We start from the raw sequence: 21,362 nt of genomic DNA on the forward strand, positions 1-21,362 counted from the left end.
TATGTTTCCTCTCCTGCAGTCCTTCCTCTGAATGTGGGTAGCATCTTTACCATAAATCCCTCAGAGCTGTCTTGTGTCATTGCAGTGCTGCTGGTACAGGAGCCCATTACATTTGATTTTACCATAGTATATCAGTCTCTGTGTACAATGTTCTTCTGGCTCTGCTCCTTTCGCTCTGCATCAATTCCTGGAGGTCTCTCCAATTTGCATGGAATTCCTCCAGTTTATTATTCCTTTTAGCACAATAGTATTCCATCACCCGCATATACCACAATTTGTTCAGCCATTCCCCAATTGAAGGACATCCCCTCATTTTCCAGTTTTTTGCCACTACAAAAAGCGCAGCTATAAATATTTTCGTACAAGTCTGTTTATCTATGATCTCTTTGGGGTACAAACCCAGCAATGGTATGGCTGGATCAAAGGGCAGGCAGTCTTTTATGCCTTTGGGCATAGTTCCAAATTGCCAGCCTTTCTCATTAATTTTCAATCACATCATGTCTATTCCTTACAACATGCCCATATCTCCCTCATTCTCAAAACACTTTACTTGATCCCTCCTTTCATGCCTGCTAGCTCTCATCCTATCATTCCTCCCTTTTCTGGCCAAACTAGAGAATCTATGATGGATGCTCCCATTTCCTTTCCTCTCACTTTCTCCTTATCTCTTTTCAATCTGGTATCCAACCTCATTTTTCAACTGAAACTGCTCTCTCCAAAGTCACTAATGATCTCTTAATGACAAATCTAATAGCCTTTTATCATCCCTCATTCTTAATCTTTCTGCAACCTTTGACACTGTATATCACCCTCTTGTCCTTAGCCTAATTTCTTCTCAGATCTAGCTAACTAGGATTCAACACTTCTTTCTAGGTTTTTCTGACAGTGTTGTCTCCTAGTTTTCCTATTTGTCAGGCCATTCCTCTGTCTCCTTTCCTGAGTTTACATCCATGGCACACCCTTTAACTATGGAGATTACCCAAGGCTCTAGCCTGGGTCCTCTTCTCTTCTAAATCCCTATGGTTTCCTTTGATTATCTAATTAGCTCCCATGATTTCAATTGTTATCTCTATCTAGATCATCTCTATCAAATCTACTTACCCAACCACAACCTCTCCTTCAATCACCAGTCTCACATCTCCAGTTGCCTAAACAGGAATCTTAAACAGAATGTCCTATAGACATCGTAAACTCAACATGCCTAAAATCAAATATATTATCTTTTCTCTCCTATTCTCCTCTCTTCCTAATTTCCCTAATATTGTCAAGAGTACCATCATCCTTCCAACCAAACAGGCTTACAACTTTGGTGTCATCTTTCCTCTCTACTCCTATTCCTTCTCTACCTCCCCCCCCCCATATCTAAACAACTGTCAAATTTAGTCATTTCTCCATTCACAACATCTCTTGTATATGCCCTATCTCTCCTCTGGCATTGCAATGCCCCTAGTCCGGATCCTTACCACTTCATGACTAGACTATTACAACAGCCTGCTGCTTAATCTCCCTGCCTCAAGTCTCTCCCCACTCCAATCCACCCTCTTCTCACCTGTCAAATTGATCTACCTAAAATGTAGATCTGACTATTCCACAATTCCCAACTCAACCAACTCCAATGGCTCCCTATCACTTACAAGATCAAATAAAAATCCTCTGGTTGACTTTGAAAATCCTTAAAAACCTGATTCCTTCCAATATTTCCAGTCTTCTTACACCTTATACCTCTCCACATACTCTGATTCTTGCTGTTCCTCAAATAAGATATTCCATTTCTTAACTCCAAGCTTTTTCACTGGCTGTCTCTCATGCCTGGAATACTCTTCCTCCTTTTTTTTTTTTCCCAACTAGCTTCCCTGGCTTATTTTGAGTCTTAGCTACAGTCCTTCACTCCACAAGAAGCCTTTTTCTGGCCCCTCTTCATCTTAAGTGCCTTCCCTCTAAGATTATCTCTAATTTATCCTGTATACATCTTGTTTGTACACAGCTATTTGCATGTTATATCCCCCATTAGACAGTGAACTCCTTGAGATGAAGGACTATTTTTATTTTTTCCTTTCTTTGGGCCTCTGGCTTAGCTTACTGCTTGGTACATAGTAAACAATAAATGCTAGCTAGAGGGGCAGCTAGGTGGCTCTGTGGATAGAGGGCCAGGCCTGGAGAGAGCAGGTCCTGGGTTCAAATGTGACCTCACATACTTCCTAGCTATATGACCCTGGGCAAATCACTTAAACCCAGTTGCCTAGCTGTTATCTTTCTTCTGCCTTGCAATAGATATGTAGTATCAATTCTAAAACATAAATCACTGACTAGAACAATGTTATATATTGCTGAATAGATTTTTCCATGCAATAGTAAGTAAACATCCTTTGTTAAATGTTACACTATCTAAAGGTTTCTCATTTCATTCCATTATCAAGCCTGAAACACCAGACTGGTTTGAGTCAGTCTTGATCCTTAATATATCAATAACCTACATAACGTTCACTTAGTTTGTAGAATTAGAGTCAGACAATCAGACTTATTATTTCCCTTATTCAGCTTAATACCAGGAAGTTATTAAGGCACTAAGAGAATATGGTTCAATCAGAATATATGTGGAAACTATGGCCCAGTGTATGGTCTCATTTCTCACCAAGCAATTCCAGGTCTGAATAGCTATAGACTGGATTCAATCCTGGTAAAAAGCCTGATTGCAAAGAGAAAACACTCAGTTTTTCTCACACTTTCTGGCTCATTAGAGCTCCAATTTTCATAGACCTCTAGGAAAAATCTTTAAAACAAAGCTCTGTGATGGCTCCTGTTTAGGATCTGCCTAAAAGGGATTAACATGACCCCTTCTAGAAAGTCATTCATTTACACAGTTTTAGATAGCAGATGTAAGATAGATATTTACTTCTTCCACCACACACACACAAAAATGCTTATAATACTAAAACTAATAAACTCACATTGACAATTATTTAAAATATGTAGTCATTGAAACTACTATGCCTTTTGGGGAAGTAGTTAAAACACTAAAATGTGAAACACTTTGTCATACTGATAAACAAGTATTTTGCTTTCCACAAGTCAACATTGTCCAAATAACGATTTAGGATACAGTCTTCTGGAAAGTCAGGGTATATCTTGGGCTTTCTTTATTCTTTTATCTATAGTATACTCTCTAGCAATGGTCATTTTCCCCTCAAGAAATTGATATAGAGATCATCTCCTTCTGAAAATAAAAACACTTAAACCCAGGGATTCTGATCTCACTAATTCATGAGATTGCTGCCAAGACCACAGAACTCTAGCTCAGAATCAAGCAGATGAGGTACTTAAAGGACTCTCACCTAGACAAGCACAGGCTCTTGATACTATGTGCCAAGGAAGTCTGAGAAAGGGTTGAATGTCTCAATGTGATTAACAACAGAAAGGAAGAGAGTGAAAAGGTTGGAGGGCCTCCTGTAAAAAATTACTGAATGGGGGACCATGCCTGGAGTCTGCAAGATCTAGCTTCAAATCTGGCCTCAGATATATCTTAACTGTGTGACCCTGGGCAAGTCACTTAATCTCAATTGTCTAGCTCTTACCACTCTTGTCTTAGAATCATACTTAACAATACTTAGTGTCTTAGTATCTTATCTTAGAACTTAGTATGATTCAACAAGCAGACAAGAATTTAAAGAAAAAAACTACTGAATGGGCAGCTTTTCCAGGATCAGTGGATAATTCTCTTTAGTGAAGCCCCTTCAGTCCTCAGTAATGAGCCAGAGAGCACGCATCTTCAGAAGTGGCCCAGGGCACAGACTTATCTCTATACATGCTACATAAGCTGTGTCCCTGTTAGAGTACACATGTCATAGTGTGTAGGGGTGAGTATTGATGGTAAATTGGTGGGTATCTAGACTCCCCCCCTTTATTAGCTTTCAATGGGCCTGATCAGCTATTCACTCACCCACACTCCAGGGAAGACCTATGAGGGAATAAACTCAAAAAGGTTCCCAAACTATAGCAAAGCTATAATGGGGATGTTGAAGGAAGGTGTTGGGGATCAATTGTGACCCTAATGGGTTAGATCCCACCCTCAGAGCCAGCACTATGGAGACAAGCCTTCCTACTCCTAAGTTTTAGTAGCTTTGCCCTTAAAGATGGTGTTTGGTATTCTTCTTGCCCTCAGCCGCAAGATCAGTCTTCCTCCCCTCCAAGTAACAGCCCCAAATTATCACTAATAAACTAATAAAGATTTATTATAAGGATGAGGGAATTCAGGATAACAGGGTAAGGGATGTTTGAGGATTTTTGAGGAAGGAAGGTACAGGGATAACTTCTCTATCAACTATGAACCCCACAACAAGAGAGCAGTTCTGGTTTCTTCTGTAGCTTTGACTCAGAAACTCCTTTTCCCTCTCCAAACAATATCCTATCCTTAACACTATCTAACAAACAGGGGAATAACTGCAAGGAAGGAGTACAAGAGAGATCAAAGAAGGGTCCCCCAAATGCCTGATCGCTCCGTAGTCCAGGCACTAACTCCATTTATGGAGCACAACTCTTTTGGTTTCTTCTTCATTGGCAATGAAGACAGTAGAAAGGTTTTGCTGTTGAAATCTCCAGATTACCCCTGAATTTTGGGTTTGGAAGAGCTAAATTCCTGTCCCGAACCTCCCAGCCACCTACAACCATCCACCCCAAACCCACCTCAGACTTGAATGTCCTCTCAGGAGGCTTTGGCAATTTAAAATCTTCAAAGTTTTCACCAAACTCCCTCCTTCACTGGCCCTTCCAAAAGGGAATTCTCCCAGAGTTCCATGGGGTCGGTTTTCAGTCCCTTCGAAGATGACTGCTTAGTCATCCTTGATTTACCCCAATTCCACACTTACAGATTCCCCCATTTTTGTCTTGTGGACCATCCACCGTATGGTCCACATATGTTTCATCTAATCTATTTATCTATTCCCTTTATATTTTTAATTCCTCCCTCCCCAGAAAATAAAAAAACCCTACATTTATCTTATCCTATATTAATGTTATCCTTCCTATACTTTGCTAAGGTGGGCTAGGAAAATTGGGAAGGGAAAGGGAGGGAATATAAGACAAAAATGGGGGAATCTGTAAGTGTAGAATTGGGGTAAATCAAGGATCACTTCCAATAGGAAGTGGATAGGACACAGGTTCAGCTTTGAGAAATGCCCCAGTTTAGTAGATTGAATATTCAGAATATATATATATATATATACATATATATACACACATACATATATATCCATATCCATATCCATATATGTATATGTAATCACCATCCCCTTCACATATAATATATATTAAATGTTTTGTTCTATATGTGTGGGTGTACATATAGAGAGAACTCATTGTATTTAATAAAATTGAATAGGGTATTCCCCCAAACAATTGCATATATGGTCAGAAAAAAGAGTTTAAGGAGTGTTCATTCTTAAATGATGATAACTAATGATCTTGTGTTGGGGTAACTGATTAAGGTTAGCTCATTAAGATCTCAAAGTCAACTGTTTTATTGGATCTAAAGCATGGAAGTTTGGTAGATATTGCTGAACCCTCACTTGAATTGTATTATACTCTACCTTGAAATTTAAAAAAGCTTTTCTCTGTCTAATACAACTACAATGGAAAAATTTCCATTTGGAAAATTCTTCCCTTCCAATTCTAGTCTTCCTCAGTAAATGAAATATGTGTTTGCCATTAGCTGAAATACATCTATAAAGCTTTCACTTGCTTGGCAACATTCCTGACATATTCCTGAAAGGGTTCCATTATTATAAGATGAGAAATTTTGCCAAAACCATGTAGACATAGGCTTTAAGTCAAAGGACCATCCTAAAAGCAAAGCTATGACCTATGGCAAGGCCAAAAGATACTAAAATAATACCATGAACAGTTTTGGAAGCAAGATTCCATGACACTTATCTACAAAATAAAATGCATACAAGTTCAGAGCAGAATGTAGAGACTAAGTATCAAAGAAAGCATCCAAGAAGGAACAAAAAGGCAGAGAAAGAATGACCAGTCTGCAGTGCCTCCATCTAAATATTCTTTCTTTATGTTGGTTTGTAACTATATGGACCCCGAAGACATCATATCTCCTGGGGAACTCAAACAAGCATGCACCAGGGGCCAAAGACAGCAACACTTCATCTTGATCAGGATTATGGATACTTGTAGTTCTTGCTTAATAAATTGAAACCAATAGTACTTTAGTACAAGGTATATTGTGCTATTTTTGCACTAAGAGGACCACAGTACCACACTACGATGCATGCAGATCTTGCATATAGAAGGGAGTATTCACCTTACTCACCTCGGCAGAGATGGATATGTTTTTGCCCAAAAATAAGTAAAACAAACTGTTATGACTCCTTTTATACCAAAGTGGAGTCCTAATTACTTCTGGGACAGAGTAAGCATAAACAAAGGACATACTTGTTGATTATCAACTAAATCTCCAGACAGAATATCAGTCTCCTATCTGCAGCTGGGATCACTCAAAAAGATGTTCCCAGAACCAAGGTTCCCAGGAGGTTTATTCTGGAATAGATACTTGGGAACTTGTGTCTCATTTCACAACAGGGAAATGTGCCCAGTCTCCTCAAATCAGCACATCAGTGTCAATAGATTTGCTCAACTCAAAGAGAATTAGGAGCACAGAAAAAAGTCCCTGGCATTTCGCCTTGAAAATACACACCTTGCCAAGGTGTTAGGTGGCAGAAGAGTGGAATAATCACTGTTCAACCTCATATTGAGAGAGATCAAAGAAATTATCATTTAACAGTAAACATGGAATACTACTATTGTGTTCTGTTATAAAACAGGAAAATACTGAAATTTCCCACAGCAATCAAGGAAATTGTTAGCCAAGTGTATTATTATTTTAGCAAAGAATAAACAAAATCAGTTTAAGCTGGTGCAAAATGGAATGGAAAATTGAGGAAATTTTTAAAGTAATCTAAACTGGTTATACCTATAGTACCAGATTGTAATCTAGATGGTTTGTGCCTGGTACATAGATAATCTAAGCCACTAGGAAGGCCGAGGCTGGCAGACCTTGGGAGGTCCAAGCTGCTGTAGGCTGTCCCGATAGAGTGTCTGCATTGGGTTTCACATTAATATGATGAGTCTCTGGGAGGGAGGATGTTGTCTAAGAAGGGGCAAACCAGATGAGGCTTTAAAACAATGTAGGTCAAAGCTTTCTATTCCAGTCAATCAAGGGATCTGGTTCTGCATTTCCAGACAGAATATGGGGAGGCTGAGTCTTATTAAAAGTTGTTTAAGCATAAATCTGGCCTCAGATACTTCCTAGATGTATGAGCCTAAGCAAGTCACTTAACTCCCGTTGCTTAGCCATTACCATTTTTCTGCCTGGGAATCAATACCCAGTATTGATTCTAAGACAGAAGATAAAGGTTTTTTTTAAGTTATTTAAGCACTAAAATCCTGTTTTCTACATCAATTATCTATTTCAAGTAAAAGTATACTTTTCTAACACTAGTATTATTTTTCTTATTTCTTTGATTGACTTCAGAATTTTTTTCTTTCAGTCAGTAAAAATTAAAATTTTGGAATCCTCTACTCACATTTTATCAGCTAAGTGGTACACCCTGAAGTCAGGAAGTCTCATCTTCCTAAATTAAAATCTGGCCTCAGACACTGAATATCTGTGTGACCTTGGACAAGTCATTGAACCTTGTTTGTCTAAGTTTCCTCATGAGTAAAATGAGTTAGTTGGAGAAGGAAATGGCAAACCACTGGAGTATCTTTGCCAAGAAAACCCCAAATGGGGGTCAATAAAGAGTCAGACATAATTGAACAACTACCCACATAATAGTTTTTGTATGTTTCATAGGTAAGGGGATAGAAAATTCCCCCAAAACATTAAAAAATACATTTTACTAAATTTTTACAATCCAACCCAATTGAAAACTTTTAATTCTAAAATAGGAAGATTTTGCCAAGATACACAGGAGGTGCATAGCTATATTATATCTCCATTAAAGAAAAATGTTTTAACTATTTCCTTGTAGTATGAAGAAAGGCTCATGTGAGTATGGGAACTTTATTAGGTATCTATCAATATCCAAAATTATAAATAAGTCCTAATTGTTATGTTATTTCAATAATTATATTTTCCTATAACTTATTCTATTTTCATGTAAAGTCAGAGACCACATAATTAATTCAACTTTGCAAAATCTAAAATGATGCTTCACTTCATAATAGGTTGATCAGGCTTGACCTTAAGAAATTACAAAATACTTCATTTTTATGTTTGGCATCCTGTTTCTGTCTCTTCTCATCTGCTGGTCTAACTGTACTCCTAAGTACACTATAACCTCGTGTTCTTTTTTTTTTAAACCCCCTTCTCTTCTCCCTTAGATTTGATATGAAGGATTAGTTCCAAGGCAGAAAATGGGTAAGAGCTAGGCAATTGAAGTTAAGTGATTTGTCCAGGGTCACACAGCTAGGAAATGTCAGGGACCAAATTTAAACCCAGGAGTTCCATACCCTGAGCTACCTAGTTGCCTCAGGTCCTCATGTTCCTGAGTTGCCCTAAACTCTCCACTGCCATCCAGATTGACTCTCCAGAGTAGTGCTTCAAAATTACCTGCCCTTTTCCTACATCAAAACAGGTGTGCTGTTCTTAAGAAGGTGTAAGGGGGAAGTAATTTGATTCAATTAATTAAACTTCAAGTATGCCTGTCGACTTTTTAATTCTCTCAGAAATATGTTCAGTATTAAAAATGAAATGAATTTCTGGCCATATGGGGGACATATTTCAAACTGAGTGGATATGGTGGGTGTTATATAGGTACATAAGGCTAGCCCTGGTGGCTCACTCTTGCTGTGTCTACACCAGAACAACTATTAGAAAAGTAATTAATTCAGTCAACAAACTAGGTTTTTGCTTGTCAACATAATATCCAACCTTTTCAGTAATTCTTTGTATCAATTGACTTATGACATATTGCTGCATATGGCATCCAATCTCTTCAGTTAACTTCAAATAAGATCTTATATATTTACTTTACAAATTGATTACAAATAACAAATCTAAAACTATAATTCAACTTAATTCAAGAACCACATTTTATGGCTCTCTCAGCTAACTGAAGTTGTGTCATATGGATTATAGCCATAGGCAGTAAATAAGTATTTCTATGTTTAATGAAGAATCAGGAGGGAAAAAGGAAGAGATGTTTCCTCATCTACACCTCAGAAGAAAATGTGGTAGTGCCTATAATAAGTTGAAAGGAGAAAATATTCTAAATGTTTTAATACTCTTAAAATGATAGATTTTAAAAGTGATTTTAATTTTCTGATACCATAGATCTTTTTTTTTTTTAAACCCTTGTACTTCGGTGTATTGTCTCATAGGTGGAAGAGTGGTAAGGGTGGGCAATGGGGGTCAAGTGCCCACGGTCACACAGCTGGGAAGTGGCTGAGTTCGGGTTTGAACCTAGGACCTCCTGTCTCTAGGCCTGACTCTCACTCCACTGAGCTACCCAGCTGCCCCCTACCATAGATCTTTTGAGAGAGCAGACATGTTTGAAAATGAAAATAATATGTTTGATATTCAAGATATATAATACACAGGTAACAGAACTATGAAAGATTAAAAGTCATTATTCTCAAAGAAGTGCAAAGCAGGGAAACTAAGTGGCTCAGTGGAAAGAAAGCCAGACCTGGAGATAGGATGTCCTGTGTTCAAATCTAACCTCAGACACTTCTTAGCTTTGTGACCCTGGGCAAGTCATTCAATCCCAATTACTTAGCCCTTACCACTCTTCTGCCTTGGACCCAGTAATTAGTATAGATTCTAAGACAGATAGTAAGGGCAAAGTATCAAAAGTCATATGAAAAAATACTTGAAAACATCAATTATAAAATAAATGCAAATAAAAATAACCTTGATATTTCACCTCATTCCCAAATTGGCAAGGATTACAAAAGATAAGCATAGTCAGTGGTAGTTAGGACTATAGAAAGCCATACACACTAAGTTACTCTTGGTGAAACTTTGAATTGTTACAACCATTCTGGAAAGCAACTTATAATTATGCAAATAAAGTGACTAAAATATCCATAATCTTTGATCCAGAGGTTCCACATACCCCAAGGATATCATTGAAACAAAGAAATACTGTACATACAAACTGATGAAAAGTGCAGAAAGTAAAGAAAAGCAATATACTTGATAACAGCAACAATAAATGAAGAGAAAAAAAAAACAACCATAAAAACCTGAAACTGAATGTTGTGATATTATGAAGACCAATCTTCCCTCAAAAAGTGAAAGGAGAAGACACCTCCTTCTATGCATCTGATGAAGTAGTGGGCATCCATGGGTGTGCAACATTGCATATGACATTAGATTTTTTTTTTAAACCCTTGTATTTCGGTGTATTGTCTCATAGGTGGAAGATTGGTAAGGGTGGGCAATGGGGGTCAAGTGACTTGCCCAGGGTCACACAACTGGGAAGTGGCTGAGGCCGGGTTTGAACCTAGGACCTCCCATCTCTAGGCCTGACTCTCACTCCACTGAGCTACCCAGCTGCCCCCGACATTAGATTTTTTAATGTTAGTTGTCACTTATTTTTTTCTTATCTTCCTCATTTTAAAAAATGTTTTTTTTAAAATAAGGAATAGCTTCCTGGGAGTGGATGGGAGGGAAGGAAGAAAGGGTTATAGGACAAAACATGGGGAATGTGAAAAACTAAGCTATTAATAAAAATCTATTTTTAGGAAAGAAAATCCAAGGATGATAACATATGTGTATGACAAATAATATTGATTTATATGTCATATATGTAATAGGAGAATTTGGGAAAGGTGTTTGGGTAAAGGGGATTTTGGAAGGGAGGTTGTCAGGGACTTGTTAGGTAGATAATATGAGTTGCAGGTAGGATGTAATGGTGAAATTCAGGATATAATATGAGGCTGAAGTCAGGGAGTATAACACTGAAGGTAACAAAGATCTTCAGGGAGAGGAGGAATTAATTTAAACAGGCAAAGAGCAGCAGGGCTTGTAGACTAGAACTTACACTAAAGACAAACTGAAGGAAAAGACTGATTGAAATTAACTACAGGCTTTAGTTGATTTCACAGGAAGGGACTTGTTTTAAAGTTACACCTTCCTTCAAGATGGATACCCTGGCTTCCCTTCAAGCCCAGAGTATGTTGGTTCTATTCCTCTTCTTCCCTTTCTTACTAATTAACTGGCAAAGTAACTAACAGGTCTGTTTAAAACACAAAAGACAAAAATATTGTCTTCTCAGGTTAAATTGTCAGGTGAAGGGGATTAAAGGAAACCCTAACAGTTGTTTAAAGAAACCTCAGGTGGGGGAAGGGAGGCAGAGATGGGGTTTGAGCAAGGTCCTGTCCTGACTCAACTCTCAAGGTGATCTTGAAATCAAAAGAGAATATGATGATAACTACCTAACCTCTCTAGATAAAGTACTGCAAGAGTATAGCTGAACCCTCACAAATTTGAAACTACTTTCTGATTCACTCTCCTTATTCACTCCTCACAGACATTAGGTTAGGGAAGGAAGGTAGGGAAAGGAGGTAGGGTATGGAGATTCAAAGGGTTTATCTAAATTAACAAATCTCAAATAAATACTCCAAAGCTAGGCTAAATTTTCAATCTTTAGAAAGGAGAAGAAGCAGCTCGTCTGGCCCTGGCTCTCTCCACGAAGTCCCAGATCCAACTGAAACTTTCTTCAAGATTCTAAACTCCTAACTGACTTCAGAACTCAGCCAAAGCCTGTAAAAACTGCTATGACCCCCCTCTCTCTGTACTACACATAATAACTCGAACAACTTTCCTCATCACAACTCTAAGAAAGATGGTACAAATATTATTTCTTCATTTTGCAAATGAAGAAAATCAAACTTCAAATATTAAGTGACTTATCTAAAGTCATAAAGCTAGTAAGTAAAAGAGTTTTGAGTCACCAGATCTTTAAATCTCAAATCCATTTCTAATGTACTGCTAAAGTCTGCATTTCTCTTGAGAGCAATAGAAATTATAATTGCCATCTCCATATGTACTATAACCTCAAGTTGTTGGTTTTTTTTTTCACATGAAGGATAGGAATTAAAAGTAGCCCCTGATTTCACCTGACTTTGGCGAGTGACCTTTCTAATAAGGTTCCCTCTTCTCATCATATTTCTATCTGAATGCTAGGATGTATCTAATCTGTATGTGTCTTGTACATACCTATTCATGTATGTGTAGTCTCCCTCATTAGAATATAAGCCTTTTGTGGGAAGGGACATTTTTGCTTTTTCTAAGCACTTAGCTTAGAGACTAGCATTTAGGAAGACCTTACTAAATATTTGTTGATTGATTGTTATAACCTATACTTATTTGATGTGCTGCTGACCATTCATACTTTTGACTCTCTGACTATCTGCATTTATGGAACATGAAAACCTTTTAGTAGATTCCTCCATCCTCATTCCACAGAAGCTAAGTGTATTTAGTCTCTGGAATTTTATTGTTTTCTTTGACTTGAAATGCTGAAGCCAAAAAATCAATATGTTCTTAATGTTATCAAGCACTTTGTCGATAACTTTCCACTCACATCTTTCTCTGGCATTGCTCTTTGCTGCCTAATGCACTCTAGGTCTGCATCAAATGTTTTTTCCTTCTTGGCTGACTGTTCTATAACGAGTACTATGTTCTTTATTGTTGTTGATTTCTTTCTGGGTTTTATACATATGATGCTGTTTCCTTAAATCAGCTTTCAGCACCCAACTGGTACTGAATGCTGAGCATTGAAGTAATAAAATTCTACATATTGTAGATGTGATTTCATATTTGAAATGCTTTGAGGCAAGATCTGGAAAAACAAGTGAAAATATGTTCCCATAATTTACTTGAAGAAAATAAGTTTTGTTAAAGATAAAACACTCCAAACTTCGAACATATTCTACCAAGGTACATTTTGAGAGTAGTTGGAACCCAACTGAGTTCGAATTCCAGGATATACACTTAAAGCATTTATATACCACTTTAAGGTTTGCAAAGCACTTCACAAATATTATCTCATTTGATTTTCACAAGAACCCTGGGAAGTAGGTATTATTATTATCCGTATTTTACAGATGAGTAAATTGAGGTATAGAGTGGTTAAGTGACTTGCCTAGAGTCACATAGCTAGCAAGTATCTGACAATAGATTTGAACTCAGGAATTTCTTACCCCAGGTTCAAGACTCTATCCATTGCACAACTTAGCTACTAGCTTCCTAGTATTATGGTGTCTTTAAGTTTTAATTTTTATATTTAAATTTTTATGAAGATACTATTTCACAGGCTGAGTGTTATATACAGTTTTGATATAAGAATGGTATAATAAGAAGGTCACATAGTTTAGAGGAAAGGTTGTTGAATATGAAGGTAGATTGGGTCCCTGACTCTGCAGTTTAGCATATTTGAGATTGCTGGCAAATGGTTTAATTTCTCTTAGCCTCAGTTTTTTATCTTAAAAAATGAGGGTTAAAGTAGACTATTACATCTTGCCCTGATTTCTATGATCCTATATAATGCCTGAAATATGATTGAAAATAACCAATATTTAAATATATGATAGAAACTTACCATTACAAAGATACCATAATTGGAAAGAACAGTAAATAGGGTCCAACAAGAACTTAAACATGAGAGGAAAAGTATAAGAAACAGGAAGTCAATAGCATACATAATCAACTTCAATTCATTTGCCATGTGTAAATAATTCTGTCAATTCTGCTTACTAAAGCAATTAGACTGATGAGCCATAACATGTAAATATAGCCTAGATATGTGTACATATACACATATGTTATATATGTACTCTGTAATCCAAGATGAAATGATCTATATGATTTCACAGAGTGAGCACAAGATGGAAATCTAAGCACTTGGTATAACTGCATAAAGACTTTAAGACACAAACTTCCAGAGAGAAGTAAAAACATTCTGATATGTTCAATTTTACATGAAACCCTGTTTGTAATGCATCTGGACAAAAGATCCTGCATTTATTTCTGGAACTCTCTGGTTGCCACAGCCTACAATGTAGAAAAATAACATGCTACTCTGCCTGAGCATACATAACACCAAAACTTCAACACTTCAGCACTCCATGACTACACCAATTTGAGGAGTCCCTCCATCAGTACATATTAGAATCATCCCAACAACCTCTCATCCCATGTGATTCTTATCCATGGTCTTCCATTTATCATCCTCCAGGAATTCATAAATTCATACTCTATTGTTTTATCATGGCATGAAAGTTATCATGGAAATTCAAAATCCTGGCAGGTTTTACCAAGCTAGAAAAGCTTTCCTGATGGTACAAGAGAATTCTACCCAAAGTTGGCTCTTTCTAGTCACATAAAGGCTCAACACCAGTAGTTTGACTATTAGGTAATAAATTCTTTTTCTGTGGAAGCCCAAGCCACTAAAATGGCTTTAAATAAATATGTCAATAAAATATAAAATGTTAAAATATAGATAATTATCTTAAGTTTTTGTCTACATAATGCTAACTATCCATCACTGGATTTTTTCCATTTTTAGATGTGTCTGTCATCTGATGTAGAAAAAAGGCATTAAAGTGGTAATTTTTGGTATATTCCTATTATTTCACTTGTGGATAGAATTGTTGGAAAATAAACTCCCCTTTCAAAACAGATCTGCTCCTGTCCTAGAAATATCATCATATAGAGTTGCCCAGAGTAGTAAAAGAAGTTAAATAACTTATACAGTGCCATGTAGTTAGCATGTGCCCAAAGTGGGGCTAATTCTTCCAGAAAGAAACAATCTTCCTATCTTTAATTCCATGCTTCCCCTAAAAGTTAAATTATCTTTTCTAAGATCTAACCAACACACTATATTTTATACATGAGTTGTGACATATGTCATCTTTGAATGAACCAGAAAAGAAAGATGAGATCAGCCCCTAATTCTACTGAAGAAAATAAATAAGGACCATGCAAGTTTCATAAATATGCAAGCTTTCGAGAGCTTATTTTAGTCATAGCTCCAATTTTTCCTGAGACCCAAAAATATCCACTCTGTGCAAATTAGTAACAGACATGTCATACATTATAACCAAAAAAAAAAACCTCCCTCATTTAAATGGTGTTTTGTATTTTTAAAAGTACTTTTCTCACAACACTCTTAAAAGACAGGCAGTAGAAATGTCATCCTCACTTTGTAGATGAGAAACTGAGTGTCAGAAAAAAATGATTAATTTACCCAAGGTCACAAAATTAATAAATGTCAAAACTAACATCCAAACCCAGGTCTACCTTGATTTTAGGTCCAGCATTCTTTTCTCTATACTAATACATCCTCTCCTGAATGATGAAACAGATTTCTCAATCATCTGTTAAAAGGGTGATACTTCATATATATGAATAACATTATCTTTAACTTGTCTTAGGTGAAGGGAAGAGGAATACACATTTATTAAACACGATGTACTAGGTTCTCCCTTTACATATATTATCTCATTTGATCTTAATAATCCTGTGAGATAGGTGCTACTATGATCCCTATTTTACTTCAGAGGAAACTGAGGCTGAAAGAAGTTGTGACTTGCCCAGAGTCCCAAAGATAGTAAGCTGTCTTAGCACTCATCTCTAAAATGAGATGGCTATACCTGGGTAGTCAAATGTAACTGTTAGCAAAGGAATAAAAGAAAAATTCTTATGGTCCCAATCTAGGACATAAAATTTTTTCATGAAATATTTAACTCTCCCTTCAGTTTCTATACTCATTGTCATCTTCTCATATTTTATATCAGGCTAGGAAAAATGTTTCTGAAATCATCCTTTTCTTAATCCCCATGCCTTTCCTCAACTCCCTTTAATATGTCTTAGTTAACTAAGTGAAACACATATATGACAAATTTCTCTGGCAAAAAAAAGGGTGAATGACATCTGGTTATTCTGTACCTGACACTTTACCATTATAACTGGTCAATTTTTCTTCTTCAAAATTGACTTAGGTTTTAATGACATTTTTCACAAATTTTACATAATAATTCACTAGCCTTATAGCATTTTTCATACCTTTGAAGATTGAGTATTGTGCAGAAGCTAGACTCAAATTGAATCATTTTTCCTTAAGTTAAATGAGATTAGTGATATAATATTCCAAGTTCTGGCTCACATGAACAGTGCTTTTAGTAGTTTAAAAGATCCTAAATCATCTTGCAAGTTTCATTCAACACTTAGAGATCAACTTTCAGTTCAATTGAATTTTTTACTTTAAGGGGAAAATAATAATGTAACCTTCAAAGCTGCAGAGAAAGAAAAAAATTTCCTTCATCTCCTACTTGATTTTCTCTGACGCCTAGATTTATACCTTATTGTCACTGCAATGAGAACAGGGAATAGAACATCAGAATTTCTATAACAGTGTTTTCAGTTATTCCTCTCTGCATATGTAGCTAAGTGCCAAGGGACATGTGTCCAGTTTAATTCTCACTGAGTTCAAAGTTAGCTGTTTCAATTTTTTGTTATTAAATATTTGACTTATGAAGTAATTAAAAACTAATTCCAAGTAACTGAATCCTATTTTAATAGGCTTTGAATGAAAGGGCACTAACAAAATCATTCTCATTTATATCAATCTCTTACTTTTTCTCCCTCATAAAGAATGACAAATTTTTAAATGACTAGATCCTTATTGTTGGAATCTTTCTATAAATATAAGAATTTAATGGCTCTAATAAATAGTACGAACACATCAGAAATACTTTAGAATCACTAAGTATAATGTAGGAGACAGAATGTAGTGGAAAATGTGCTGGATTTGAAATCAAAGGGCCTGGGTTCAAATCTCACATCTCTCACTACTGATGTGAGGTTGAGCAAGTCATGGTCCTCTCCATTTTCTCATTACTAAAACTAAGAAAGTTGGACTAGATCATCCTATATGCTTTGGCATGCAATTCAAGGAAGTCTGTTTTACCAAGTCAAAATTCATGAAAATGATAAGATAAAACATTTGTTCATCTTTCACCATTTTTCAGGAAATGTTATTATTTTGACTAATTATTGGAAAGATTTTAAACTACTAAAACATTTCCACTCAAAATTTCCTTTTTCAATTCTTCCTATAATACACTAGATACCATTTGACTTTTTAAATGATCTTTATATCTCATTTAAGTTCATAGTTAGATCAAGAAATCTCTTCAGAAATCATCAAATTGTATTTTGCTTTGCACATCATCCTCATTTATTTTTTCAGTCCCTCACTGTATGCCTTAGTAACAACTCTAAGACTGAAGGGTAAGGGGTAGGTAATTGTAATTAAATTATTTGCCCAGGGTCACATAGCTAGGAAGTGTCTGAGGCCAGATTTTAACCCAAGTCCTCCAGACTCCAAGCCTGGTGTTCTCTCCACTGTACTACCTAGCTGCCCCTCATCCTCATTCATTTTTTTTTCTAACGACTTACATGAAAAAATTCTTGGAAAATGTCTCTATGATTTTGTTAATATTCACCTCAAATTCTCACCTTCTCTTGAAGATATCTCTGGTAATTCCAGACATTTATCTAGATTCTTCTCAATCTGATGGAACATATATTTGTCTTTATCATACATTATAGCACCTTATTAAATTCCACTTCATGTTTCTTGTTTCATATTCTTCTATATTTTTTGGATGAGAAGTAGCATAGCTGGAGATTTGCCTTGAAGTCAGGAAGAATTGGGTTCTTCCTACTATCTGCATCATATTAGCTGTATTATAGTGTGCAACTCAACATTTCACTGCTTCAGAAACTCACTTGAAAAACAAATAAAACTATTTCTTGTTGATGAATTGCTTTTAGGCATCAGTGAAGGAAGATTCTATGCATGAATTCTCAGGAGGGATAAATCATGACTCCAAACAAAAAAGAAACTATTTACAGGTGCTAAACTCACTGTCCACAAGAAGACTACTTCTTTTCCATTCCTTCAGGTTCTAGTACAAAACTAATTATGTAGTATGTGAATATCTGTTGAAGTGAAAGCTACTGAATAATGTTACTGGTACCTCAATTCTGTTATGAACATTTCAGAACTTAGTTATTGGACAGCAACCTGCAGTTGAATTTTAAGAGATTGGGAACCTGACAGGTAATGAACTCAGTGAGCTAATCAGAACTTTTTTGGTGGACATGGACAATAGGGAAATTTGTTTTGCTTGATTTTGTAACAGGGTTTTTGTGGTTTTCTCTCTCTTTTTATTTTCAGTTGGGAACAGGAAAGTGGGAAGGAGAGGGAGGACTTTTACTGCTTAAACAAAATAAACATTTAATTAAAAGGGAAAAGGTTAAATGGGGAATCCTCTCTGCCTTCTTATCTGTCCATAACTAGGTTCTCAGAATGACAAAATCTTAAAGCTGGAATGGAGATTATCTAAGTCCATCTGTCTGTCTCAATGACAGACAAGAGAACTCAAGAAAATGGAATCACTTTTTTTTTATATAGCACTGGCTTACCATAGCTCTGTCATTTGCATGTTCCCCTTTTCTGTTTCGAATCTGAATACAGGATATTGGCAAATTCAATCCAACCCCATTGACAAGATTCCTTAGGTCTGCTGTACTGTATTCTCCACGCAGCAATAAATTGTTATTGCTGGAACCAAGCCCCAGAGAAGCCTGGTAGAGGTAGGTTTGAGAAAGCCTCCCCACTGCAGTGACGTCAATGGTGGCAGACGTTAGGCCAGGGTTCTGAGGCATCTTCTTTCGATATAGATATGACTCTGGGGAACAACAGTGCGCAGGGCAGCAGCTATGAGAGCGGCAAGATTGACCCTGGTTCCACTTGATGCAAATGGAGAAGATTAAACACCCCAGAAACAAAAAGGAAATGCACGCAAGGGCTATCACTAAATATAAATTAGGGGTCGAAAGCTGCCCGCGTGTTTCCCACCCGTCCTTGAAGTCAGGAATGACCTGTGGGGGAGAATCTATCAACAGTACACCCAAAGTGATGGAGGAGGAGAGGGGAGGATCCCCGTGGTCCCGAACCACGATCACCAACTTCTGTTTTACTGCATCTGTCGGCAGAATGGAGCGCCGGGTCCGGAGCTCTCCTGTGTTAGGGGAGACAGAAAAAAGGCTCAGGTCCGAAGCTTGCAGGACATGGTAGGAAAGCCAAGCGTTTGGTCCACTGTCCGCATCCTCAGCTACTACTTTGGTGACCAAGTACCCCGTTTTGGCCTGACGAGGCACAATTTCTACTGGGACCGAGCCATTTCTGACCAGAGGATACAGGATAGCTGGGAGATTGTCATTTCTGTCCACGACGAACACGCTGACCTTCACCTCTGTGCTCCTGGCAGGAATGCCGCCGTCCATGGCTTCCACCACGAAGTGAAATCCCTTGAGCTGCTCGAAGTCAAAGGAAGTTTTGGCAGTGATGGCTCCGCTTGTCCGCTCCACCTCTACCAGACTGGAGGCCAGCGGCCTGTCTGAGTGAAGATCCCGCAGCAGATAGGACACAAGGCCATTCTGGTTCAGGTCCGGGTCCTGGGCGAACACGCGACCCAGCGAGGCCCCAGCTCCATTGTTTTCCGCCACGAAGAACTCCTGCTGCGGCAAAGGAAAGCTCGGCGCGTGATCATTCACATCCCCCACGAGCACCGTCACTGTCCTGCGCGTGCTTAGAGAGGGAGAGCCGCCGTCGGAAGCTACGACCGTGACTTGGTATTCACTAATTTGTTCCCGATCTAGAGGCCCATCAGTTAACAAGCTGTAGTAGTTGTCGAAGGAAGGGCGTAGCTGGAAGGGGCCGTTGCTTTGGATGTTGCAGGTTACCCTTCCATTGGGACCCCGATCTTCGTCTTGGACACTCAACAGGGCAATCGCAGTGCCTGGAGGCGCGTCCTCGGACACGGGACTGGAGAGTGAGGTGATGCTCACCTCTGGGGCGTGGTCGTTCACGTCGATCACTTCCACCAGCAACTTGGCAGTGCTGGCTAAACTGAACGCTCCCTCGTCTCGCGCCTCGATGAATAACTCCAGCAATTTGTCAGCTGGCCCAAGTGGCGCCACCACACTCACCTCCCCGCTATGGGAGTGCACTCGAAACTGGTGTCTCAGCTCTGTTGGAGTGCTATTGCTAAAGATGTACCGGACCTCCCCGTTGGGACCCTCGTCGGGGTCCGAGGCTTGCACTCGAATCAGCACAGTCCCGTTGGGCGCTGTCTCTGGAACACTGGCCCGGTAAACTGAGCGCTGAAACACAGGTGCGTTGTCGTTGGTGTCCACAACGGTGACTGTGACCTGGACAGACCCGGAACGATTAGGCTGACCCGCATCCCGAGCAGTCAGCACCAGCCTGTGGGTGGCGCACTGCTCGCGATCCAACGATTTCTCCAGCACCAACTCGGGATACTCGCTGCCATCAGAACGAGTCCCCATCTCCAGTTGGAAGTGCTCGCTAGGACTCAGCGAGTAGCTCAGTAACCCGTTGGTTCCTTCATCTGCATCCTGGGCGTTGGGAAGTGTGAAGCGGGCTCCCGGCACCAGGAACTCTGCTAAGTAAAGCCGCACCTCGCCTTCGGGGAAGCGAGGCGGGTTGTCATTAAGGTCCAGAATGTGGACACTCATCCGGTGAAGCTCCAGTGGGTCTTTGAGCACTAGCTCATAGTTGAGAATGCAGGTAGGCTTGGCTCCGCAGATCCGCTCGCGATCGGCCGGCTCCCGGACAAACAAGCTGCCGCTGCCCAGCTCCACCCCAAAGTAGGGCTCACCGTTGCTGGAAAGAAGGCGAAATTTCCGGAAAATGAGCGTGCCGGCTGCCAGCCCTAAGTCGGTGGCAACGTTCCCCACAATCTTGCCATGCTCCGTCTCCTCAAACTCCGAGTACTCCAGATGTTCGGCAGCGCAGGAGCTGGTCCACAAGCACAGAATCACTATCCAGCCCAACATCCTTCCTCTCTGGCACATTCCTTGGAGCGCAGCTACCCGGGACCATTCTCCGGGGCTCTAGTTGAGCTCACCCGGCACCGAATAAACTGCCCTAGACTGCACTACAGTCGCCGAAAATGTAGGAAATGGGCTGAGGTTTGTCTTTCTTCTCCGGGCTGGAGAATGAACACTGAGTTAGCCGGCTCAGAGCAAACCCTAAGTGTGGCTCAGCTGCCGTCTGGGAAAAGGGAGCCAGACAAGGCAGGAGGGAAGCAGCGCCGCCTAGGGATCTCAAGGGCAGACGCACAGAAAAGGAAAAGGTTGGACAGAACCCTAGCTGAAGACTCAGGTCCAACCTCTAAGAAAATCTCCTTAAGAAAGAAATACTGCTCTGGGAAAAGTAACAAACACTGCGAAGGCGATGTGTGTTGTGCCC

The 21,362-nt window shown here is 38.8% G+C and overlaps 1 protein-coding gene across 1 annotated transcript in view; it reads right to left on the reverse strand.

Moving 5' to 3' along the window:
- The window catches only part of PCDHAC1 (protocadherin alpha subfamily C, 1), a 113,139-nt gene extending 92,192 nt beyond the window's left edge, over positions 1-20,947 (reverse strand). Inside the window, exons 1-2 of the mRNA XM_044664527.1 lie at positions 18,509-20,947; positions 13,330-13,332 (exon numbers count right to left, since the gene is read on the reverse strand). Of these exons, the coding sequence (XP_044520462.1) occupies positions 13,330-13,332; positions 18,509-20,947 (2,442 nt within the window). The remainder of the gene's footprint in view (positions 1-13,329; positions 13,333-18,508) is intronic.
- Positions 20,948-21,362: the final 415 nt, after the last annotated feature.

Source organism: Gracilinanus agilis, chromosome 2, assembly GCF_016433145.1.
Source record: "Gracilinanus agilis isolate LMUSP501 chromosome 2, AgileGrace, whole genome shotgun sequence".
NCBI classification, from domain to species: domain Eukaryota; kingdom Metazoa; phylum Chordata; class Mammalia; order Didelphimorphia; family Didelphidae; genus Gracilinanus; species Gracilinanus agilis.